The sequence below is a fragment of the Erithacus rubecula genome, assembly GCF_903797595.1.
Source record: "Erithacus rubecula genome assembly, chromosome: 3".
In the NCBI taxonomy this organism is placed as follows: domain Eukaryota; kingdom Metazoa; phylum Chordata; class Aves; order Passeriformes; family Muscicapidae; genus Erithacus; species Erithacus rubecula.
This window is the reverse complement of record NC_136689.1, coordinates 28,049,163-28,069,651: the sequence shown is the minus strand read 5'-3', so window position 1 is coordinate 28,069,651 and position 20,489 is coordinate 28,049,163. Positions and strand designations below refer to the sequence as shown.

Genomic DNA, 20,489 nt, shown 5'->3' with positions numbered 1-20,489 from the left:
CATGCAGTGACTCTCTCTTGGCTTCTTCCTCTGGGAAAAACATTTAGACCACAATTACCCTTCAGTACAATATAACTTGAGTTATTTGATAAAGTTTAGTGTGTTGTGCCTCATTTTCAATTTCTAGTTCATGAAGAGTCTCAGACTTAGCTCTCTAGATGTCACTGTTGGGCAAAGAAGGGGACAAAGCCAAACAGCAGAGTTTGTAAAACTCTGTCATCTACTTCTTAAGAGACTTGTTACAATTCTTCAGAAAATTCACCTTGCATTAGCTGATAACAAGCACCAGCACCAGAAAGAGGGAAGAGATGAAAAAAACATCACATTCACCGTGTCATGAGGTTGTCTTTTCTTGAAAGTAAAACACCATCTCAGTTCCATACAGACTCTGGAGCTTTCTGGTACAACAAATGACCTTCTGCTCCACAGCAAAATACCTCACTTATGTTTACTAATCAGCACAGAATTTGAGTAATTCTATTAAGCTTTTTCAGATTTTTTTTTTTTTTTTAAGAGAGCAAAGTGGCAAGTAAATCACAGCTTTCTGGAGATTAATCCATGCAATTTACATCCTACATATTTAGCAGTACTGCATTTCAACAGGGCATTTTTAAAACTGCTGCATTCAAACAAACATTTTGACTACATATAGATCCCCACTTCATGACAAGAGATCATTTATTTTCCTTCCATATCACAAGGAATAAAATTGCAGACTAGCATTATTAATTGCCAACTCCAGCAATTTTGAAATGCTATTACATGTGAGATTTCTCTCTGCAATAATTCAAATTCTATATAAAATAAAATCTAACACTTTTCTAAGCAGCACTATTTTCCAGTTTCACTAAGCATTCCACTAGAAAAGCAATTAATGCCTGCTCCCAACTGCAGCCACATGAAATATTTTTCAGTGTGCAAGCAGGAAGACAGAAAACATTTAGAAAAACGACAGAACACGGGTAGCAAAACACCAGATTTTCCAGGTAACTTGTCAAAAATCACCATCCCTTACCCCAAATGGTGGATATGAAGCAGCAGCAGCAGCAGAGGCAACACTCACTGCGGGAGGTGGTATTCCTGAAGAAGAAGGTGGGAACAGACCCAAGGCATTCAGATTTAATCCAGGAATTAAATGTGCTTGAAGCTGCAATGGCAGAAGAGTTAAGATTTAGAGTCCTGGTTATTAACTTTAATAAAAACCTAGTTGGCATATGCTATTAACCTTTTGAGATGTTATTAAAAAAAAAAAAAATCTCCATTACCCAAAGGACTCTTCATCAAACCTGTTTCCTAGATACATGTATAGACCAATAAAATTAAAAACACACTGTAGGAAAGGCAGATGGGGATCACTTGTTACAACATAATCAGCAAAACACATTTCAAGTTTTGCAGCAAGATATTCAGATAATAGTACCATTTATGTTCAGAGTGAGCAAATTCATCAGAAAAATAATGGCTTTGTCCTTATACTAAAAAGACAGCCCTGTAGATACAGAGAAAGATCATGCAAAGTGAGATACCTCCAGCAATTGCTGGGAAAGGATCAACTATGAAGTTGCATGCCCCTTGCTTGACCACACCTGAGAAAAGTGACATCATCATGTGGTAGGGAGCATTTGTTGTCTTGATACAAAATTGTCAGCACCCTTCTCCTTTTTCCAGATTATTATTCAAAAACACAAATATGCGTTAGAAATATCTCAGCTACAGACACTAAGGCTGTTAAGGTAAGTCAATCACAAGACACCAAAAAACTTCAAAACTTCACCACCTCAGAAACTACCTTAATAATCACTACAAACTAAACTTGAAATCTATACAGTAACAGAGGTAGTTTTTGACTTCCCACACCTTTGTCAAATAGCAATGCAGTCTCTAACTCACCCCATGTTCCTGCTGGTTATATGAAACAAAAATGCACCACTATTGAACCCTTAGTTCCTCATGTGTAGCTCATATACTGGAGTTTGGGGAGGCAGGGGGGGAAAGTGGGGAGAATATTCTCTCCACTCAGTAGGACAAGAGTGAAGAACAGACATTTCTAGAAAATCAGGATGACTGTAAATTGAAAAAATATTTCCATTCTAACGCTAGACCATAAGATTTCGATACACACACACACAAAGCTTTTCCTATCAAAAAATCTCAATTATTTCTCAATATGCATTAGTAACACTTTGGCAAACTAATGAGGTATGTTGTTTTCATTATATAACCACCAGTCATCTTCAAATAACTTAATGCCTTTATCATCTATATCAAGAAAAAAACTTTAATAAAGCCTCCTTAAATTAAATAATAAAAAACAGGAGAGATCCTTCTTTCATACATTATTATGCTATTTATGTAAAGCCTGAATCACTACTTTAAAAAAATGCAAGCCAGAGCATATAAGCCACAACAGCACAAACAGGTTCTTGCAACAGGAAAAAAGTTAAATGCTCATTCATTTCCTCAGTCTAAATAAAGTTCTCAGCTCCCCCACTTAAAAATAAACCAGAAAAAGTCTCTATTAAAATAGCACACACAAATCATGAAAACACTTGCCCACATTCCCACAAATAAATAAAAGAGGCAACTGAGAGGCTGCAACAGAAAATTCTGATGTGATATTAAGGAAAAAAAAAATCATCATGAGAGCAGTGAGACTGGGCTCAAGCTGCCAAGAGACACTATGGGCTTTCTATCCATGGAAATGTTAAGGACAAATCCCTACACAACTCATTTAACTTTGAACTGGGGCCTACATTGAACAAACCCACTGCTGGGCCAGGTGACCTCCAGGGGTCCCTCACACCCAAAATCCTGTGGTTTTAGTCCCAGAAAGAGCCCACACCCTAAGAAAACTCACATTCATAGCAGCAATATCATTTTCATAGGACTCCCTGATTTTCTTCATAATTTCTTCCTCAGCCTTGGCACAAGTTTCAATACTGCCTTTAACTGTAATGGTCCTTTCCGGATTATAGAGTGTCAAGTCCTGCAATCTGCAAATGACACAGAAGCACAGTTAATTAGCAAACAAAGGAGATAATCCAGATTTATCATTGGAGTGTGACAATATCCAGGCATGTTGGGTTTGCCCTCCAAAGACTGCAGCATCAATTCATAACAGGGCTCAAACACACAGATAACTCTGTACTCATAGGAAGAACAACAAAACCCCTCCCAGTGAGGTTTGGAATGGGATGGCTGAGGATGGGATGGGTGATGCACAGAAAGGAGCCACCCCGCTGTGGATGAGCGCTCGGAGCTGCTGCAGGATGTGGGCAGTGCAGCAATGTCCCACTCCAACCAGCACTGCCCACAGGGACAGGGCTGCAGACACTCATTTGAGACACCCCATCCCAGAAACACACCCTAAGAAACATCCTCTCCTTGAGAGCTGTTGTGAGTTCCTCAGGAAAAAGGGAGAACAGCCCAGGCTCAGTGAAACTCTGCAGGATAGCCTCCAAATCCTCAAAAAGGGAAAAAGGAAAGCTGCATGCAAGTCCAACATTTGCTGCTCAACACTAGTAACTCCTCAGGGAAAATGAAAGGGTGACAGCATTAAACCAGTGCTTTATTGGGCAACAAATGCTAACCTACTGTGAGAACATGGATTAAGCACACTGGGAAGCCATGGCATTTCCACATACTGAGAAAGGCACAGGGAAAAAGACAAAGTCCAGAGCAAGAGGCAGGAGTGAGGAAGCTCATGGCAACAGGAGAGAGGAGGAAGCAGCACACAAGGCTTTGCCTTCCTGCACAGCAACCTGCACACCTCAGCCAAGCTGTGGCAGGCACAAAACACATCCACTGAGCAGTCCTAAACTTTCCAGTGCACTGAAGTACTGCTCCAGGAAGGAAAGTGGTGGAAAACATCCCAGAGAAGAGAGGAAACACTTTCCCAAACCAGCTGCCTTACTTTAAATTTATGGACAAGCTTACAAAAAAATCTGAATGAAGGGATCATGAGAAAGACTAATTAGATATAGCAAAATCAATGGGCATATATGCTCTCATTTATTTATTGATTACACCAGATGACTTCAGGGGGCTATTTTAGGCATAGTATGACAAATACAATCTTGAGGCCAAGATTTTAATGCAAATAAACAATTAACTCGCTAAATTAAAAACCATGCTGTAGCTGTTTACAGACAATGTGTTATTTGTATCATCATCAGTGAAGACAAGTGGATTTCATGGACTGAAAACCATTTTTCCCTTTTTAGCATTAATAGTGTGTGTACTGTTTGCAGACAAAATGTTAACACATTCAAGGGGAGCATGCCGGCCTTAAAAAAATCTATTCTTGAAGCACACTTATTTAGGTGCATTTTCTCTATTTGATTTGTTTCTCTTCCTCAGACTAATTCCATAAACACTTACACACCTTTAAGGTGCTTTCATCCAAATTTGTTTTCCTCTTCTCCAAGAGCCACATTTACTCCCAGCTTCCTTGTCCTCATTTGAGCTATTTCCTGCAGTACTTTTTTTGTCTCCTGCATGTATTCACACCTCTTCATACATTTTCATGTGTCTTCCAAACCTTCTCCCTTTCCTACAGCCTGTAAGCCTAATTCTCACCCTTCCTGGCTAAAGCCAAATCCGGGATACCTTCAAATGCTTGAAAGTTCATGCCAGAACATTCATTATTCAGAACAGGAGGTTCTCTGAAGATATTACTTCAGGGTAAAACTACTAGTGACTGCCAAGCTTTTACAGAGATCTTAATCTAATGTGATTTACAGATTTCCAGTAAAGGTGAAAACTCCTGTTTAATCTCAGCTAAATTTGAACAGATCTTGCTTACCCTCAGAAAGCTAATACTTTGCAGCAGACTAGCCAGTGTATTGTAATTTGGCTGTTAGTGCTCAAGAGGGACAGAACTGTTACTAAAGATACCCTTTTCAGAATTCATTTGCTCTATTTCTTTCTCTCCAAAAATTTAATATATACCAGAAACTAGAAGATCACTAATTTCACTCATTTTCACACATAGCTCAGAGCTGATCCAGACTTATAGTTTCAAGCACTCGTCATTACATATGGTATAATATACTAAAAACAACTGACACTTAAAACACAGTCTAACACAGGCTCCACATAGCCTATGTTTTTTTTAGGCTTGCTCTTGACTGAGTTTACAATGAAGACTCACTGTTTACATAAAATTTAACTGAGCTTAAGTAACAGTTTAATCCATATGATGGAAAGGCCTCTGGAGGGCTGTTCTCCCAGCCTTCAACACACAGAATATTTTTCTAAGAACTCTGTACCTGAGTGCCCAGCAGCAACATTGCTACCATTTGCCATCTCACCAAAAGATTTGGCCACCAAAAACTTACGGGGATATCGTGATTTTAGTATCTGTGTCCTGTTCAATTTTCTTCAGGTTTCTTCCTTCCTTGCCAATAAGTCGGCCAACAAAGTTGTTATGTGCCAGTATCTTCAAGGGAATTTCTTCTGTACTGTAATGGAAGTTATTCCTAGTGAGACTTTTGAAGACCATATTATGAGATTTTATGCATATTATGGATAAATTAAATTTTATTTTCCCAGAAATATCCACAACTCCTATTTGCATGTTTTCACTGGGTGCAGAATAAGTCTAGCTTCAATAGGTTTTTCAGCATTGCCACCTAAAGTTTAATTGAGACATACCTTGAGCTAAATAAAGCTCAGACTGAAGCAGTGAGAGCTGTTGGAAGGGAAGAATTTTCTTAGAGCTTTTAGTAAGGCTCACAACTTGTTATTCTTGTTTTGACTAAAAGCTGTCAGTTTCTCAAGAAACTTCCATACTTGTTCCAGTTCACCTCAATCACAGCCAGACAACAACTGAAATCATAGAAGGATGCTGGGGCTAATTAAACAAGTAGACTGTCCTGAAAGGTAAAATATCTCAGTTCCTTTACCTACTAAGATATGGATAACAGCAAATATTCACTTGTTAACAGCTTTAAAAACTACTTCTTTAAATAGAGCCAGTGAGAATTCAGAATTTTTAATGCTTCCACAATGAAATGCTTTTTACTCACAATTTAGTATCTTGAGCTTCCTTTTGCATGATCTCCATAATAATTTTACAAGCTGTTGAGCAGCCTTCAGGAGTTGAGTGGATGGTAATTGGTTTCTCAGCAGCACCTGCATTCTCTTTACGATGAATATCAATTCTTGAAAGGAAGAAAAACACTAACTGTAACCACATACTCTATGGTAAGCCTTCTCTATTTCCAACTCTCATAAAACTAATTTATATTGAGCTAACAGTGGCTATATAGCAGCAGTTTAACTTTGCAAAGTTCAGAACTACTTAAACATATCCTAAATAAAAATTTGTGAGTTGTGAAGAGCCTTTCCTATCCTGATTTTACCAGCTAAACCCCATCTTTGTGGACACTGGGATCTCCTTTTTCTCAGTGAACTCTCATCAAGGTACTCAGGGGAGTTGTTAGACAGTCAGTGTGGTAAACCCCTGAAGACAACATCATCAAGCTTTCCAGTGCTGCATCTCCAGCCCCACTGTTCCACTTAGACTGGCTGTGCAGCTACTGGACAGTCAGGCTTTGTCCCATTTTGTTTTAAATACCTCAGCAGCAGAGGTTCCCAGCACTCCTCTGCTAGCAAGGAAAATGGCAGTACTTTGCACCCCCACACAAAATTAGTTTCTTATCCTTTTCCAGCCTGATTTTGTCCTAATATTACCTTTATCCACTATCACCCTGAAACTACTAGCCTCTACAACAGATTTGTGTAGCTGTAAGAATTTAACTAAAATGAATTATGATGTGCATCAAAGTAATGCCTTGGATATTAGTTTTTCCTGCCAATAACTTTAGCTCACATATTCTTTCCACCTCTGCTTTTTGTTTTTGCCCCTTTTCACACATAACAGCTGTTTCCTGGCTGAAACAACCATGCTGCTTTTCAAGAAGCCCCTTTATTTTTGCAGTTCTTTTAAGTATTGAAAACTCATTTTGTTTCACAACGCAGCATTTTCCAAGAAACCTATGGCAATCCTTGGTGGAACTGAAAGTAGATGAAATTTCCTTTATTTTTTAATCCCCAAACCAATGAAAACATAATTCTCAAAGTCACATCTGTAAAGTTAGCAACCTGCAATTATTTCTGCTCTACCCACCCTTCTTTTAGATATAAAAGCTTTCCTTATGCCAGTCTTCCAGGATTTTTATAGTACAAGAATTACATGTTTTATATATCACCTGAAAAATTGGTCACCCATAGAAGAATTACAACCAAGTCTTGTCAGGACACCACAAATCTCTTAAACCTGTGTTGTTCAACACACTAAAGAGTCTCCTGGGTTACATTGTGCTAATGAGAGGTTGGAAGGAACATCATGATAATCCTGGGTTTGGGGGGGGGGGGGGGAAGCTGTTTGTTGGGGGTTGGGGTGTAATTAAAGAGGAGTTCCTTATCCTCATTAACAGCTCTCAAAACTGAGGCTCCCATCCACCCTCATTCCCCCCAAGTCCAGCCTGCTGCAACTGCAGAGCTCCTACCAGTGGGCTGCTGAAGGCAGCATTTAATTCTCTGCTTTTAGGGGTATCCTAGAAAAACTCTTGCAGAGGGAGGGAGGTGGGGTTCTTCTCTCATCTGTGCTGAGCTCTTCCTTGTGAGTAGGGATTTAAACAGGGGCTGGAAACAATCTCTTCCAGCGTCTCCAGACCCCAGTGCTCTAAGCTTCTTAGGTCACTTAGCAGCTTGCTTTTTGCCTCCCATGCATTTCCTTAATCTGTGTTTTGGTGTGGTCTGCAACTTGATAGCAATGAATGTACTTTTCAGAAACACAGGGGGTAGTGTGTAAAAAGTAGTGAGGGGAGATAAAAAGGTTCCTCGTTTAGGTGTTATTCCCTCCACATCTTAAATTGACATTTACAAATCCTAAAAATGCCCTAATTGAAACTAGAATAAACACTTGGAGACTTGGGTGCATCACCACATTGACAATATGTCCCCCAGCACAACATATTACAGCTCTTTGTTTCACTTTTTGTGCCAGAACCGTATTAGTACATCTGTAAGCAAAACTCTACAGCATAGTGCCACCCTGCTATCACTCCTCTTTTAAAGGATAAGAAAAGTCAGCTAGTATTTGAACATGCATCAAGGACAGAATCCAATCCTTAAATTTAACTTGGAAAATATTTCCTGTTCTCTTATCTCCATTTACTCTCTGACCATGCAGATTAGTGATGAAATTTTACAAATTCCTCTTCTCACGAGCAGCGGCGACGCAACACCGAAGCCATTCACCACTGTTTTGTGAGACAACTTACTTGGACTGTGTCTGCTTGGTGATGTTCCTGATGGTGGCTCCCTCCTTCCCAATGATGGCTCCCACGAACTGGGTGGGAACCAGCATCCGCAGCGGGACGTCCGACTGCGGCTTCTGCCGCGTGGCGGCGCCGGGGGAGCCCTGCCGGGGCGGACCGCGCTGCCCGAAGCCGCGCCGGCCCTGGGGATGCTGCTGCGGAGGCTGCTGGGCTGCCATCTCATCAGGGATGTAGGCGACTTTCAAGGAATAGTTTTCAAGCTGAAACCCGTTCAGTTTTTCTATTGCTCTGTTTGTTTGGAAAGGGGAGGAGAGAGGAGATTAAAAAAAGCCCATGAACACACACCGGGGACTTAGGAAATGACAAGTTATTCAGACGTAGTTGCGTGGTGAAACTAAAAACTCATTCCAAGATGAAAAGTTACATTTGAAATCCTTCAGCCAATATTTTGATTGCACAAAGTCACCATATTAAGAATTACAAGTTAGTTCTTGCTTGTTCTGGGCTTCTGTGCACTTTAAAGTTCTTCTGGTCCAACCCTATCAGCAAAACCTCACAGGAGACAGAGCATTCTTTTGCCTGATTTAATTTAAATCAATTTCCCAAATAGAATTAAAGCTGCACCAGAGGGAAAACTTTTTAGCTGCTATCACAGCACCTTCATTAGGGTTTTTGCCAGCACAGCTATTTGGCTGGAGTTTTCACAATAACTGATATAGCTGTGACAAGAATGAAAAAAAACCCACATTTATATGAAAGAAGAGAGCACCTTCACCTCGGCAGGAGAGGAAGCACTCAAAGCCAGCCAATGGCATCTGAAATGCTCCTTAGACTGCAGCAGAACCTTACAACTTACTAATTAGTCATGTAGGTAGGTTTAAAAGTTAGCAAGGAAATTAAAGCCCCATGTTCTGTTAAACTCTCCATTAAAGCACAGTTGTTAGAAGGTATTTAAAATGTTGTTTCAACTTCTCTTGTTCTTTCAGTTGAGCATCACAGAGGGATACTGCCCAAATGTACACAACCCCCTCACACTGTGATCTCACACTGAAAACCCCAGTCACTCAGCATTCCCTCTACTCAGTCCTTCCTAACCAAGGAAAAGTCTGCAGGACAACCTGACCTGCTTTTGGTTCTCCTCTTCACAGGAGGAATACAACTCGACTTAAAAATGAAAGATTTCCAGAAGGTAGAATATTTTCCACTCACAGAGTAGAGTCAATATGACTAAATATCTAGCAAACAGTTGGAATAACTAAGATTCATGCAACACATTGGCAAACCAGTGTTATAAAATAAAGACATTTGCCCAAAAAAGGCATTTCATATTTTGCTACAAAAGGCATTACAATTCAGATTATCAGTAATACACTGATAGGTAGGTACTAATAGGTATCACTAAAATATGCATTGATTTGGAGTAGTTTATAAATGCCAGACTTAAAACTAGACCAAAGATTATTGACAAATTTTCCTTAAAAACTAAATTTAAATTAAAGGCAGTAGTGGGAGCAAGGAAGCCCCCATCTTCTATTAAGAACTCACCAATATTTCCATTCAAAAGCTCCAACTACTATATGCTCTGGAGCAAGGCCTCTGAATTCAGAAATTTAACCCAGCCCCTCCACTCATACACATTTGCAGGACATTACTGCCAGTTTACCAAACATTAGCCTCAGCAACACTTTTACTCCTGTCTCTACTGCAGAGATAAAGGATGATGAGAGCCAATTGCCTACATTTTCAAGGGCAGCCAGTAAAAAATATTATTTGTCTCCTGGGTATCCCATTTTTCAGTCTGGGTCACAAGCAGCTGTGGAAGCCCAGATAAAAAGTAGTATTTGGGAACTGAGGGTAACAGGTCCCTGATTTCCCAGGGGTTGAGCCAGCATCCTGAAAATACTCCAGCTGGACAGTAAAGAGCCTTTGAGAAAACTAGTAATTTGTGTCTTTGGAACAATGTTTAATAAGGGCTGATAATAAATAAGGCCCAAGGCAATGCCAATGAACAAAGAAAGCAAAATATTGAATAACTGATCACTGTTCATTAAATACTTCCGTTAACCAAATGAGACACGGGTCCTTTGGGAATTGGGCAGGAGTAATTATTCCCATAACGAAGAATCCTTTACAGCAAATGGCAAACGAGCTGGATTAAAATTTGGTGAGGTTATTTCAGAGCTGGCATTTTTAAATTTTTACTCCATGGACTTTGAAGAGCATTTTACCACACAATAAAACTTGTTTAGAAAACTGTAAGAGCAGCGAGCAGACCCACTGTGTTTCTATGTATTTGTCTCAATTTTTAATTTCTGCATAGATTTCCAGGGTCTGAAAGGCATTTCACTGAACTCTTTCTCTCTGGAATCCTATTTGGAAAAGGGGTCTGGGACCTTTGCTTTTTTTTTTTTTTTTTTTACACCCTGAACATTCTAACTTCTTGTTGGTTGCAAATATTCAAGACCTCTGTTTCCAGACTGAGTTTCACTGATGTCAACCAGAAAGCTGAATTGCTACCAGGAAGGGAAACGGTATTGCCAGGCTGTCCAGTTGCACAATCTCTGTTTCTTTTGGAATCAAACATCAAGATGTTGGAGAGATGAACACTAACAATTTTGCAAATGTGCTGATAGGCTCCAGATTAACATCCATCCCAACTCATTTCCCTCCACACATTTATTTGACAAGTTCAGACATCGCTTCTTTCCCAAAGTGCGTCAGCCTCCTCTGGCTTTAAAACATCTTTGACCAGAATCCCAGCATGAACACAAAACCTGACAGCAGATTGGTGCACCAAACCTCTCACTCTTCCTTGGGAGTGGTTGGGAAAGGGAAGACTAAACCTATTGTTTGCAGCCAGGCTTCATACCTATCATGGTTTCACAACAAACACTGTATAGCAACAAATACATACATACGCACACATATATAATGTACCATTCTTTTCCTGGAGAGAAGATTGGAATTTTTCTTCTTAATAACAATTTATAAATTGCTAAATGGTTCCATATGTCTATGAGTACCTTAAATTCAAAGCAAACTGAGAAAACTTCATTTGCCATTGTGGAAAATTAATTATGTCAGCAGTGAACAATCTCTGGCCACCAAAGCCATATGATGACATGGAAAAATAACACACTAATTCACTCTGTGAGTCACTGAGTTCTCCATATTTTACAGCCTGACTTGTTTTATAATTTGACTTGCTCAAGTCATGGGAAGTCAAAAGAACCATCAGTAATTAAATACTGATCTCTCAGGCCTTTTGTGGAACTGGTATTCCTGGTACATGGTCCCATATTCTACAGTGATTTGGGTACACTCAGTGAAATGCTAAGACAGATGCTTTGCAGTGGATGTAGCACATACACAGTTCTATTGCATTTCTTACAGAGGAAAAAAAAAAACCCTAGCTTTTGAAATGCCTCTTTGACTGTGGATTCTAGCCTTCACATTCCAATATTTGACAATTTTCACTAAGTTTTTAAAGTATTGTCATACACTTTTTTTTCAGCTGCTCTGGACTCATTTTTATCAATTTTGTGGCACAAAACGTAGGGCTAGAATTAAGCAGTGTGATGATTCAGCACCATAACAAGCTGAATTTCAGAGGCATCTAGGCACTGCTTTGGGAACTGGAGAGACAGATGTGGAAGAAAATCCATGAAGAGACAAGTGCTTAAGAACTGTCTTCTAGATGGATGCAAAACTCCTGTTAAACAGCATCTAGGACAGCAGTTGCCATCAGGAGAGCCAGCCTTGCTCTCAGGGTATCTGAGCCTCAGCTAAAGCAAGTGACTGGTTGTTCCCGGCACTAGGGACATGGTTTCAGGCAAAGCTATTGTCATTGCTGCAGTCCACCTAGCACAGGTGACATGGAGCTGCTCCTGTAAAGCACATACTCTCACTGACTGACACCTCAAGAGCTCCAGAGCACAGCAACCCCACCTCTGCCCTCCCAGCTGCTGGGGGGTCTCCTTCCACCACCACAACTTAACAAAGGTCATGCAGACTACCTCTGACAGAGAGCACTGCTGAAACAACCCACAAACCATCTTTTACACGGAGGCTGAAAGGCAGAAGAGTCACTCAGTGAGGACAAAGATGGAGAAAAATTCAGTTAACTATCCCATTAAGAGGTGCCCTCCTCCCTGAAGTCATAATTTAATATTTATATTTAGAAGAAACAGAAAATGTTTCCATTTCACACACCAGCAAGAGCTGGTACACGGAAATTTTTTAGCATAGTACAGAATTTTTTAATAAAATGAATTCATTAAGAGACTGCAGCAACTACTGTCTATGTACTGATAAGATGGATAGCAGCCTGGCTTGTGCTGAGGTGACACCTGCTCAGAAGCAAGAGTTCCTACATAAAAATGAAGCCTTTAAACAAGTATTCTGAAAATTAGTCACCTGAGTTTTTCCCATAAAAATGACATCTCACTGCTGTCCTCTCATGAGGTCCCTCCAAGAAGATATTTCCCCAGCCTTCTACCTTTTGATGCCAGTGGAGGTTAAGCACCTTAGATAAATGATTACAGTAAAAGCACAGAGTTTTGTGCTGGAAATCATTCTTCCACTGATAGCATGATGACACTAACCACTAGAAGAAGAACATATTTCACTCCCACATGCAGCTTTTACATATACCACTTTTCCTCTTTCTTCCCTGAACAGATACAATTCCATACAAGAAGACAAATGTACATGGCAAATTTTCTTTGGCATAATATTTTTTTTCACAATAAATAAAAATATAGGTTACATCAGTACTTCTGAAAAGAAAACCAAAACAAAATCTAAGCTTATAATACACCCCTGAATTTTCAGTATTATAATTTCTATGGCAACATTAGCCCTGTCCCAAAATGGCTGGTAAAAGTATTAGATATGTGATCAAGGATCCCTTGCTCAGCTCACATCATGGGCCAGAAGCAGCATCCTGCTTTTTCTGACAAGACAAGCTATGGCTCTCCAGCTAGGAAAGAGGCACCACTAAAACAGGTCAAAGACACAGACCTCTGTCCCAGCTAGAAGTCAGGAAATGTGCTCATCTCTGATTTTGGGTGCCATGTGCTCTAGGACTTTCTCAAAAAGACTATAGCAACCTTCAGTGCTTTCATTTTCCAAGTTAATTTTGGATGCAGACATGAATTGAACATGCTAGAACTGTAGTACCAGCCTAGAGGAAAAAACCTCTGCCACAACTACTTAGATTTGCAAGACAGGAGGCAGCTCAGTTTCCCAGCTGGGTGGAACCACAAGTTTTATTCAAAAGTACTGTCCTCCAAGCAATGCATACCACACTTGCTTAGAACTGCTTATCAAAAGCATCTCCAAATTGTGTTACAGCACCCTCACCACACACTGCCAGTACACACTCCAACAGCCATGGCAATGCCATACAGATATCCAGCAGGGAATGTTCTGTCAGCCAACACTACTGTGAGGTTAGTGTGTGCATTGCAAAAAGTACAAGAGGTGCAGTTAAAACTAGGGACCTAGTGTATGTGAAATCTTAGAATCACAGAAATCTTAATGTAATGGTGTTTGATCCAAAACTCATGGCAAAGAGCACCATTTACCCTAAAGAGCTAAATTCCAAACTACAAAGCTTGTTACCAGCTGCTGACTCTTTACAACCCCAAACAGCTTTTGATAAAGTCAGTTCTTGTTACTGCATGTCCTCCACAGGATGCCCAGCACTGCCTTTATCAGTTATCAGCACTTGAATGCTGTCTCCCCTCCACTGCTGTCCTCCACAGCCAGTTCCAAGCAACAAAGCTAAGTCATGTCTGGGAAAACCATTCCACTGAAACAGCACTGCAGTCACCATGGAAAACCCTCACACACGCAGCCCCCATAATGAGCCTTCATTCCAATTCCTCACAGTTTTTTTCCTTAAAAATACCTTGATCTAGCCACTTCTCCTAGGGTTTTCTAAACAAGGTGCAAGGTCACCTCCCAAACTCAGACAATCTAATATTTTTTGTACACAACATGGACTAATCTCCTTAGAAAACTGAGTGAAACCATTCACAAGTGCAAATCAATGCTCCTCCACTTGCCCTACCTGTTCCAAGGACCCAAACTGCCATCATTCAGCCTGTATAGCTTCAGCTCCCCTACAGCATCCATGCTGCATGCCAATCTGCCTGCTTCCAACTCAAAAGGTTCTCAGTCACTGTCACATGGTTTCTTTTGAAAAACAAAAAATTATCTTAGACACTTCTTCACAGTCTTTGCTTATCCCGGCATTTCCTTGGAATTGACCTTAAAATTTAGTGAGTAGAATTGGGGGAGAAACTGTTGTTTCATCTTCAGAAAGGAGTGCACAAGTCCAGGAACCTACATCACAGATGACATCTCAAAAAAATATATCATGCTTCTTTCAGTGGTATTTTTAGTACTTCCTTCTTGCATTTTCAAAGGAGAAACTGGCACACATAGTATTCATCTGCAAGACTGCACCATAAGTTTCTTTAGAACTAGAACTACAGCCTTTCCTAAATTGCTGTGCAACAGAAACAAAAGCAACAGGAGAACCTGAAGAACTTGTTAGAACAACGCAGGTTTTGAGAAAGGTTAAACAGTGAATTCAAGGAAAACAGTTTCCTTCAGCTCCAGCATACACAGGAGACACCACTGACACAAGTTTCCCATCACATTTGTTTATAATACACTTACAAGTAACCTAATGCTTTGAAAGATTAAATACATGTGTTGCATTCAAGTTACACACAGATCATAATTACTTAATTATATGTACAAATATTATTTCATTTGTAATTTTGAATTAATGCATACCATAAGCACATTCTGCATCTTAACTGCTGGTTTTAGTTTGCCACAAGGTGGCAGAAATTTCAAAGTTAAAACAGAAAGATCATTGCAGGCTATTCCATGAGTTTGGGTTTTTTGACCTACTATGACTAGAAAGAGAAGTATGTCACCAGGTTAAAACTTAAGGACCACCAGTCCTTCTTTTTTGTGGTAGAGAAGCAAAATTAAACCTTTAACATAGCATACAATACAGATTTTTAAAGGACAAATATGCACAAATAATGATTAAGTAAATAATATTTTTGAATTTTTATACCTAGATTAAAAGTTATCAATTACTGAAGATATAAGCAAGCATAAAATAGGTGGCCTAAATTTCAAAAATACTAAATAAAATATTTTAGGTATACAGATTACACCTTTTGTATATTTGGAAGCAGCATTAAATTTTCTGAAAAAAAAGTCCTGTATTCTGGTTAGCAGCTACATTCTTTTTTTTTTTTTTTTCTTATTTTTGCTATGATTTTTTGTTAAGAAACAGACACAAAACAATGAATGCTGCAAGAGGCTATCACTAAACACGGCTAAAAAAAAAGTCTTTAAACAGAACTCCCAATCCTCTCTCACTGATAAATTAACTTTCTGCTCTCCCCAGTAAGTAAATTTCCTCAATTTTTCCATTTTTTGAAATTATTTTACATTTTCAAAGTGAAAAAAAAATATTAAAAATGGTTAATTAACATGAATTACACCAGATTTTCTTAAAAATCAAGGCTTAACTTGCTGTTAAAATGATGACATGATCAGAAGCAAAGTCACATATAAAGTCACAAAAACATTAAGTCCAAAATGCAAGTTAGGTGACAGAAACAACTGTATGAGCTACTTACTGTCTGGCCTGGTCCTTATTGCCATATGTTACATTTACAACTGCAGTCTCCGTGTCAGTGTTCACTAGAAAGGAAAATGCAACAGAAGGAGGGTAAATTCAGTGTACACTCACTTCCCACTACAGATGTAAAAGCAAATTGAGAGTAGAAACTCTACCTTGCTCACAGTTCTCCACTGTTCCATACTGAGCTAACAAACTATCCAGCACCTGCAAGAGATAAAAGAAATGACAGATTTAAATTTCAAAGCAGTTTAACAAAAAACAAAACAAAAAAAAAAAAGCCTCTAAAAACCATCAGAATTTTTAAAATTATTGTAGGAGAATACAGATCATTTAAGACAGCCATTCCAACAAAGAAGAAATAATTATTCCAGGAAGAACAACCATATATTGCTTGTTTTCTCTCTCATATCAGAAAATCTGCATTTAAAATTTCATTAGTGTGAAAATACAATGCAAAGTATATGTTCAGGAAGTCACACTGCACTGTACATTCCAAACTTTGAAGATAAACCTGAAGATAAATCTATTCTCAGAGTGGGCTAAGAAAGATATTGAGAACAGCAACTCTGAAATAAAACTTTCTCCATGTATTCCAAGAATATATATCTAACTCTGTTCCTTTTTTGAATTCTTGGGGTTTTTCTTCCCAATACACTTAGGTTGTACATAAAAGTGTTATTCTCTTCCTTAGTGGGGAATTGTCTGTGTAGAGAGGGTAACAAGAATAACCAGCACATGAGGAGCTGTTGCATGATTATTTTGACAGATTTCTCAAAGATCCCCATTCCAGAGGAGCCACTCATAACAGTATCTTCACCATTATTTGAAAGTCACACTTAATTTTCTTTCAGGATAAAAGTTAAAAGCAACAGGTGTGTGACAAGGGGGAAAAGAAATCTAAATTAAGTAGTTTTTTGTGCGTTGTTCACTTTATTCTAGTCAAATGAAGAAGGAGGAAGTACAAAAACTTCTGGGAAAAAAAAATCAGGGTGTCAGAGTATTTCAGTAAAAGCATTAACACACCCACAGTTGTACCACATCTAAAACTCACACGGTCTAGAGTTTATTTTCTTCCTGGTGAGAAATAATGCTGCAGAAAATGGTGGCTCTGGCAGTAACTAGCAGACACAAGCACATCATTGTGGTGTGTTGCATCCTAACACTCTGTCTCAGAAATTCAACTGATACTGGAAAAGTCCACAGTTTACATCAAGAAGTTAAAAAGTAAGCTTGCAATCTCTTCTGTAAGCAACATGATATTTCTTCAGCTAGTCTCTTTAGGGGAAATGTAAGTAAGAAAGGGAGGAATCCCCCTTGGGGAAGGAAGGAAACAAGGAAGCAAAGATAGAAGGAAGGCAGTAGGCATAAAAAAGCATCTGTGCTGCTTCCTGTTGCAGTACACTTCCCTCTGCTATAACCAGCAATTGAGTGTGCACAAAACCCCAGTCCCTAAAAATATAAAATTCAGTCCATATCTTCATGAGATAAAAATTCCTAAATTACAATTTATGAATCTACCACATACTTTTACTACAATGTAATAGACGTTTTTAAGATAAACTGCAATTTATACACCCAAACCTGCAGACAATTTATATAAGGGCAATTTCCACTCTTTACCACCTACTAAAGTTTAAACTGCACATAGATATTTCAAAGGTAACATTTCAAACCAGATATTTAAAAGGCAATGTTGTGCTCGCCAAGTTTGAGCGATGCATTACTTCTTTTAGCTGCAGAATTTCCCCATGCTTCTTGTAGAGACTCTAGTAAGTTTTCTTGGCAGCTGTTTTGTTTTTATAGACAAGTTGTTAATTGTCCTCTCATTCTACAAGTAGAGATTAGCCTAGTCTGAGAGTTTGCCTTTTCAATCCCCTAAAAAATATTTTTTCTGTCACTCCTCGGATCTGACAATTGAAGTCCAAGTGAATATTTGCTCTGAAATTTGCTATATTACTGAAGCAGAGATGCTCCAGGGAATTCAAATAAATAAAAAGTCTGTGGAAGATCCTTTTAAGACAATTAAAACACTGGCACAGATGAGTGGGAGAGTTGTGAGGTCTTGCAGGTCTGCAGCTGTAACTCACACAAGCCAAGAGAGCCACAGCATGCGATTAGAGGAAAATCTTCTTCCACAGACTTCTTAAGGGATCCACTGAAACCAGTGGGTAAATGCAATCACAGGTGGAGTCAGGGGTTTAAAACAAGAAAAGCAAAGCTTTTCCTGGCTTAGAGATCCTTTCTGAGATGTTTAGTTGAAATAGGATACCAAAGAGTTCATTAGTCTGACAAAGCAATTCCTTTGTCCCTAGAGTATGCCAACACCTGTGCTGTTCTACACCACAGACCATGCCACAATACAGGCAAATGTGTTTAGCTGTTATTACCTTTGAACTGTGCAGACCACCAGCTCATGGCCAGTATGCCCCAAAGCTGCATTATTTCAAAACACACAATTTCATTTTCATCCTTATTCATGCAGGCAAAGAGCAGTGCTAGAATGCCAGACTTGCCACAATGGTTTGCGTGGTAATAATTAATCAGTATTTGGTAAGGTAATTCTATATTAAACTTATATTCTGAGCTAAGCATACCTTTATATTGAGATCCACATATTAAAGTCACCATCTTCACTAAGAAAATAAATGCTTTAAAGCTGAATCTACACAACTTATAAAAGACACATTTTTTCTAAAAAGTACTTTCAGCATGTTTGTGATCAGCCATCAGAAACTTCTCAACACACTACCTCTTGCATCTGCTCCCAGGAGCCTAAGAACCCAAAGGCTGCCTTACTGTTAATGCTGAGGAGCAGCCCAGAATGGCATATTTGGCATCACACCCCTCTCCAGCAGGAGTTTCCCACTTATACAGCCCCTTAATCCTTTTCCGATCCATTCCGGTCAGAGACAGTGTCCACATGGGCTTTAATCATCGTGATTTGGGCTCCCATGTTCTTAAAAGAGTTGCTTTGCTGAACAGATTTATGAGAAGTTTCCTCAAAGGATTGGAGCTTGCTTTACCCAAAATGAGAAACAATCCTCCTTGGTCAAAGACACTTGTTCTCTACAGCACTGTCTACAGGAGAAACTTGAATTTTCATCACAATCAGCAGCAGGATTTTAAGTGTGATAAACACTGAAGAGGTAGACTTTTAACTAGACTATACTTAAAGTGCACTAGTACAAAAGTTTCAGCAGCAGTTGGGATGTGTTTGTGTGTGAGGAGCAAGCTTCATGGGTGAGAACACTTTTATCTGAACCAGCTGATCCAGTTGGGAAAAGTCATTGCAAATATATTCAAAGCCAGATCCTTTATTGTAACTCACTTTTAAAACATAGAACTCAATTCCTGCACGTGTTTCTTGCTTCACATGTACTTACTGCAACAGTCACTTTCTATTCACATCTTTCATTTCTTCATGTCTCTCACTATCTTCTCCCTCTCCCCAAATTTTTCTCTCTAGCCCAAAGCCTATATAGCTCTGCTGCAAAACAAACATGTTTTGTTTGAGCTGCTCTTCCATAACACTCTTCGTGTACAGCCTTGTTGGGCAATCAGAACAAAATTCAAAGCCAAGTTGGTGGTGCAGCAGCAATTCTGATGAGCAGCTGAAAAGTTTATTTGTACAAATATTTAATCTGAGCTAGAAAAAAAAGGTCTTTCCTTTTCTTGAGCCCTCCTTCTAGCAGTTGTCTAAATTGGGTCTCCTGCTCTTGTTATAGCACAGATGTCTCTCTCACAAAAAGCTGCAGTCTTATACTGTGGACTTTCATTCATCAGGCTCTAAAAGCCAATTCTGACTTCATTATAAACAGCATTACCCTACACCAAGCCCCACAAATCGAGGCTGCTTTACATGGAAAAAAAGAAAGGAGGAAACATTACTCTTCAGTGAAACAGAGCTTGATGCACACATTAAAACATCGCAGTTCTCATACAGATTTCACAGGTTTAGAAGCAGCACTTTTGAACAAATCAGAGCAGTTGTTTTCTGCACTTTCAGAGCAGACTATTTTATACACATCATCTTATAGTGCTGTAGGACTTCTGCCATACACTGTAAGGAAATTAGTCTCAAGACATCTGGTCTGTAAGCACAGTTACCCATATTGTTTCTCTCTCACACATGCACTTAGAGACAGGAATGTCACAGTGGGGCTGTAGAACCTGAAGTTATTTTCTCCACTCACATAGACCAAATCCATTAGACCACCACCACCCCCTTGTTTCCATGACTCCTGTGTCATGTTGACAAGGAATTAAAATTTGACAATACAACTGAAATCATAAATAGTAGGGGCTAAAAGAGACAGAAGTATTAGGGTCATTCAGCAGAAAAAAATTTTTTGGCTATAAAGACTTTGAGTGTACAATGCAATTTAACAAACAAACAGTTTTGATTTAATAGAGGAGAGGTGGGGGTGAAGGAAAACAAAAGAGCCAGGTAAGGAAAGGAGAATGTGGGTGGGTAAAGAGCAGTGCTGATATCACAGACACTAAGCCTGGCTAAACCACAA

At 39.2% G+C, this 20,489-nt stretch overlaps 1 protein-coding gene across 1 annotated transcript in view; it reads right to left on the bottom strand.

The window, feature by feature from the left end:
- IGF2BP3 (insulin like growth factor 2 mRNA binding protein 3) overlaps nt 1-20,489 on the bottom strand; it is a 108,934-nt gene that overhangs the window by 24,653 nt on the left and 63,792 nt on the right. Inside the window, exons 5-11 of the mRNA XM_079302318.1 lie at nt 16,122-16,173; nt 15,965-16,028; nt 8,292-8,576; nt 6,030-6,164; nt 5,340-5,462; nt 2,858-2,993; nt 1,016-1,147 (exon numbers count right to left, since the gene is read on the bottom strand). Of these exons, the coding sequence (XP_079158444.1) occupies nt 1,016-1,147; nt 2,858-2,993; nt 5,340-5,462; nt 6,030-6,164; nt 8,292-8,576; nt 15,965-16,028; nt 16,122-16,173 (927 nt within the window). The remainder of the gene's footprint in view (nt 1-1,015; nt 1,148-2,857; nt 2,994-5,339; nt 5,463-6,029; nt 6,165-8,291; nt 8,577-15,964; nt 16,029-16,121; nt 16,174-20,489) is intronic.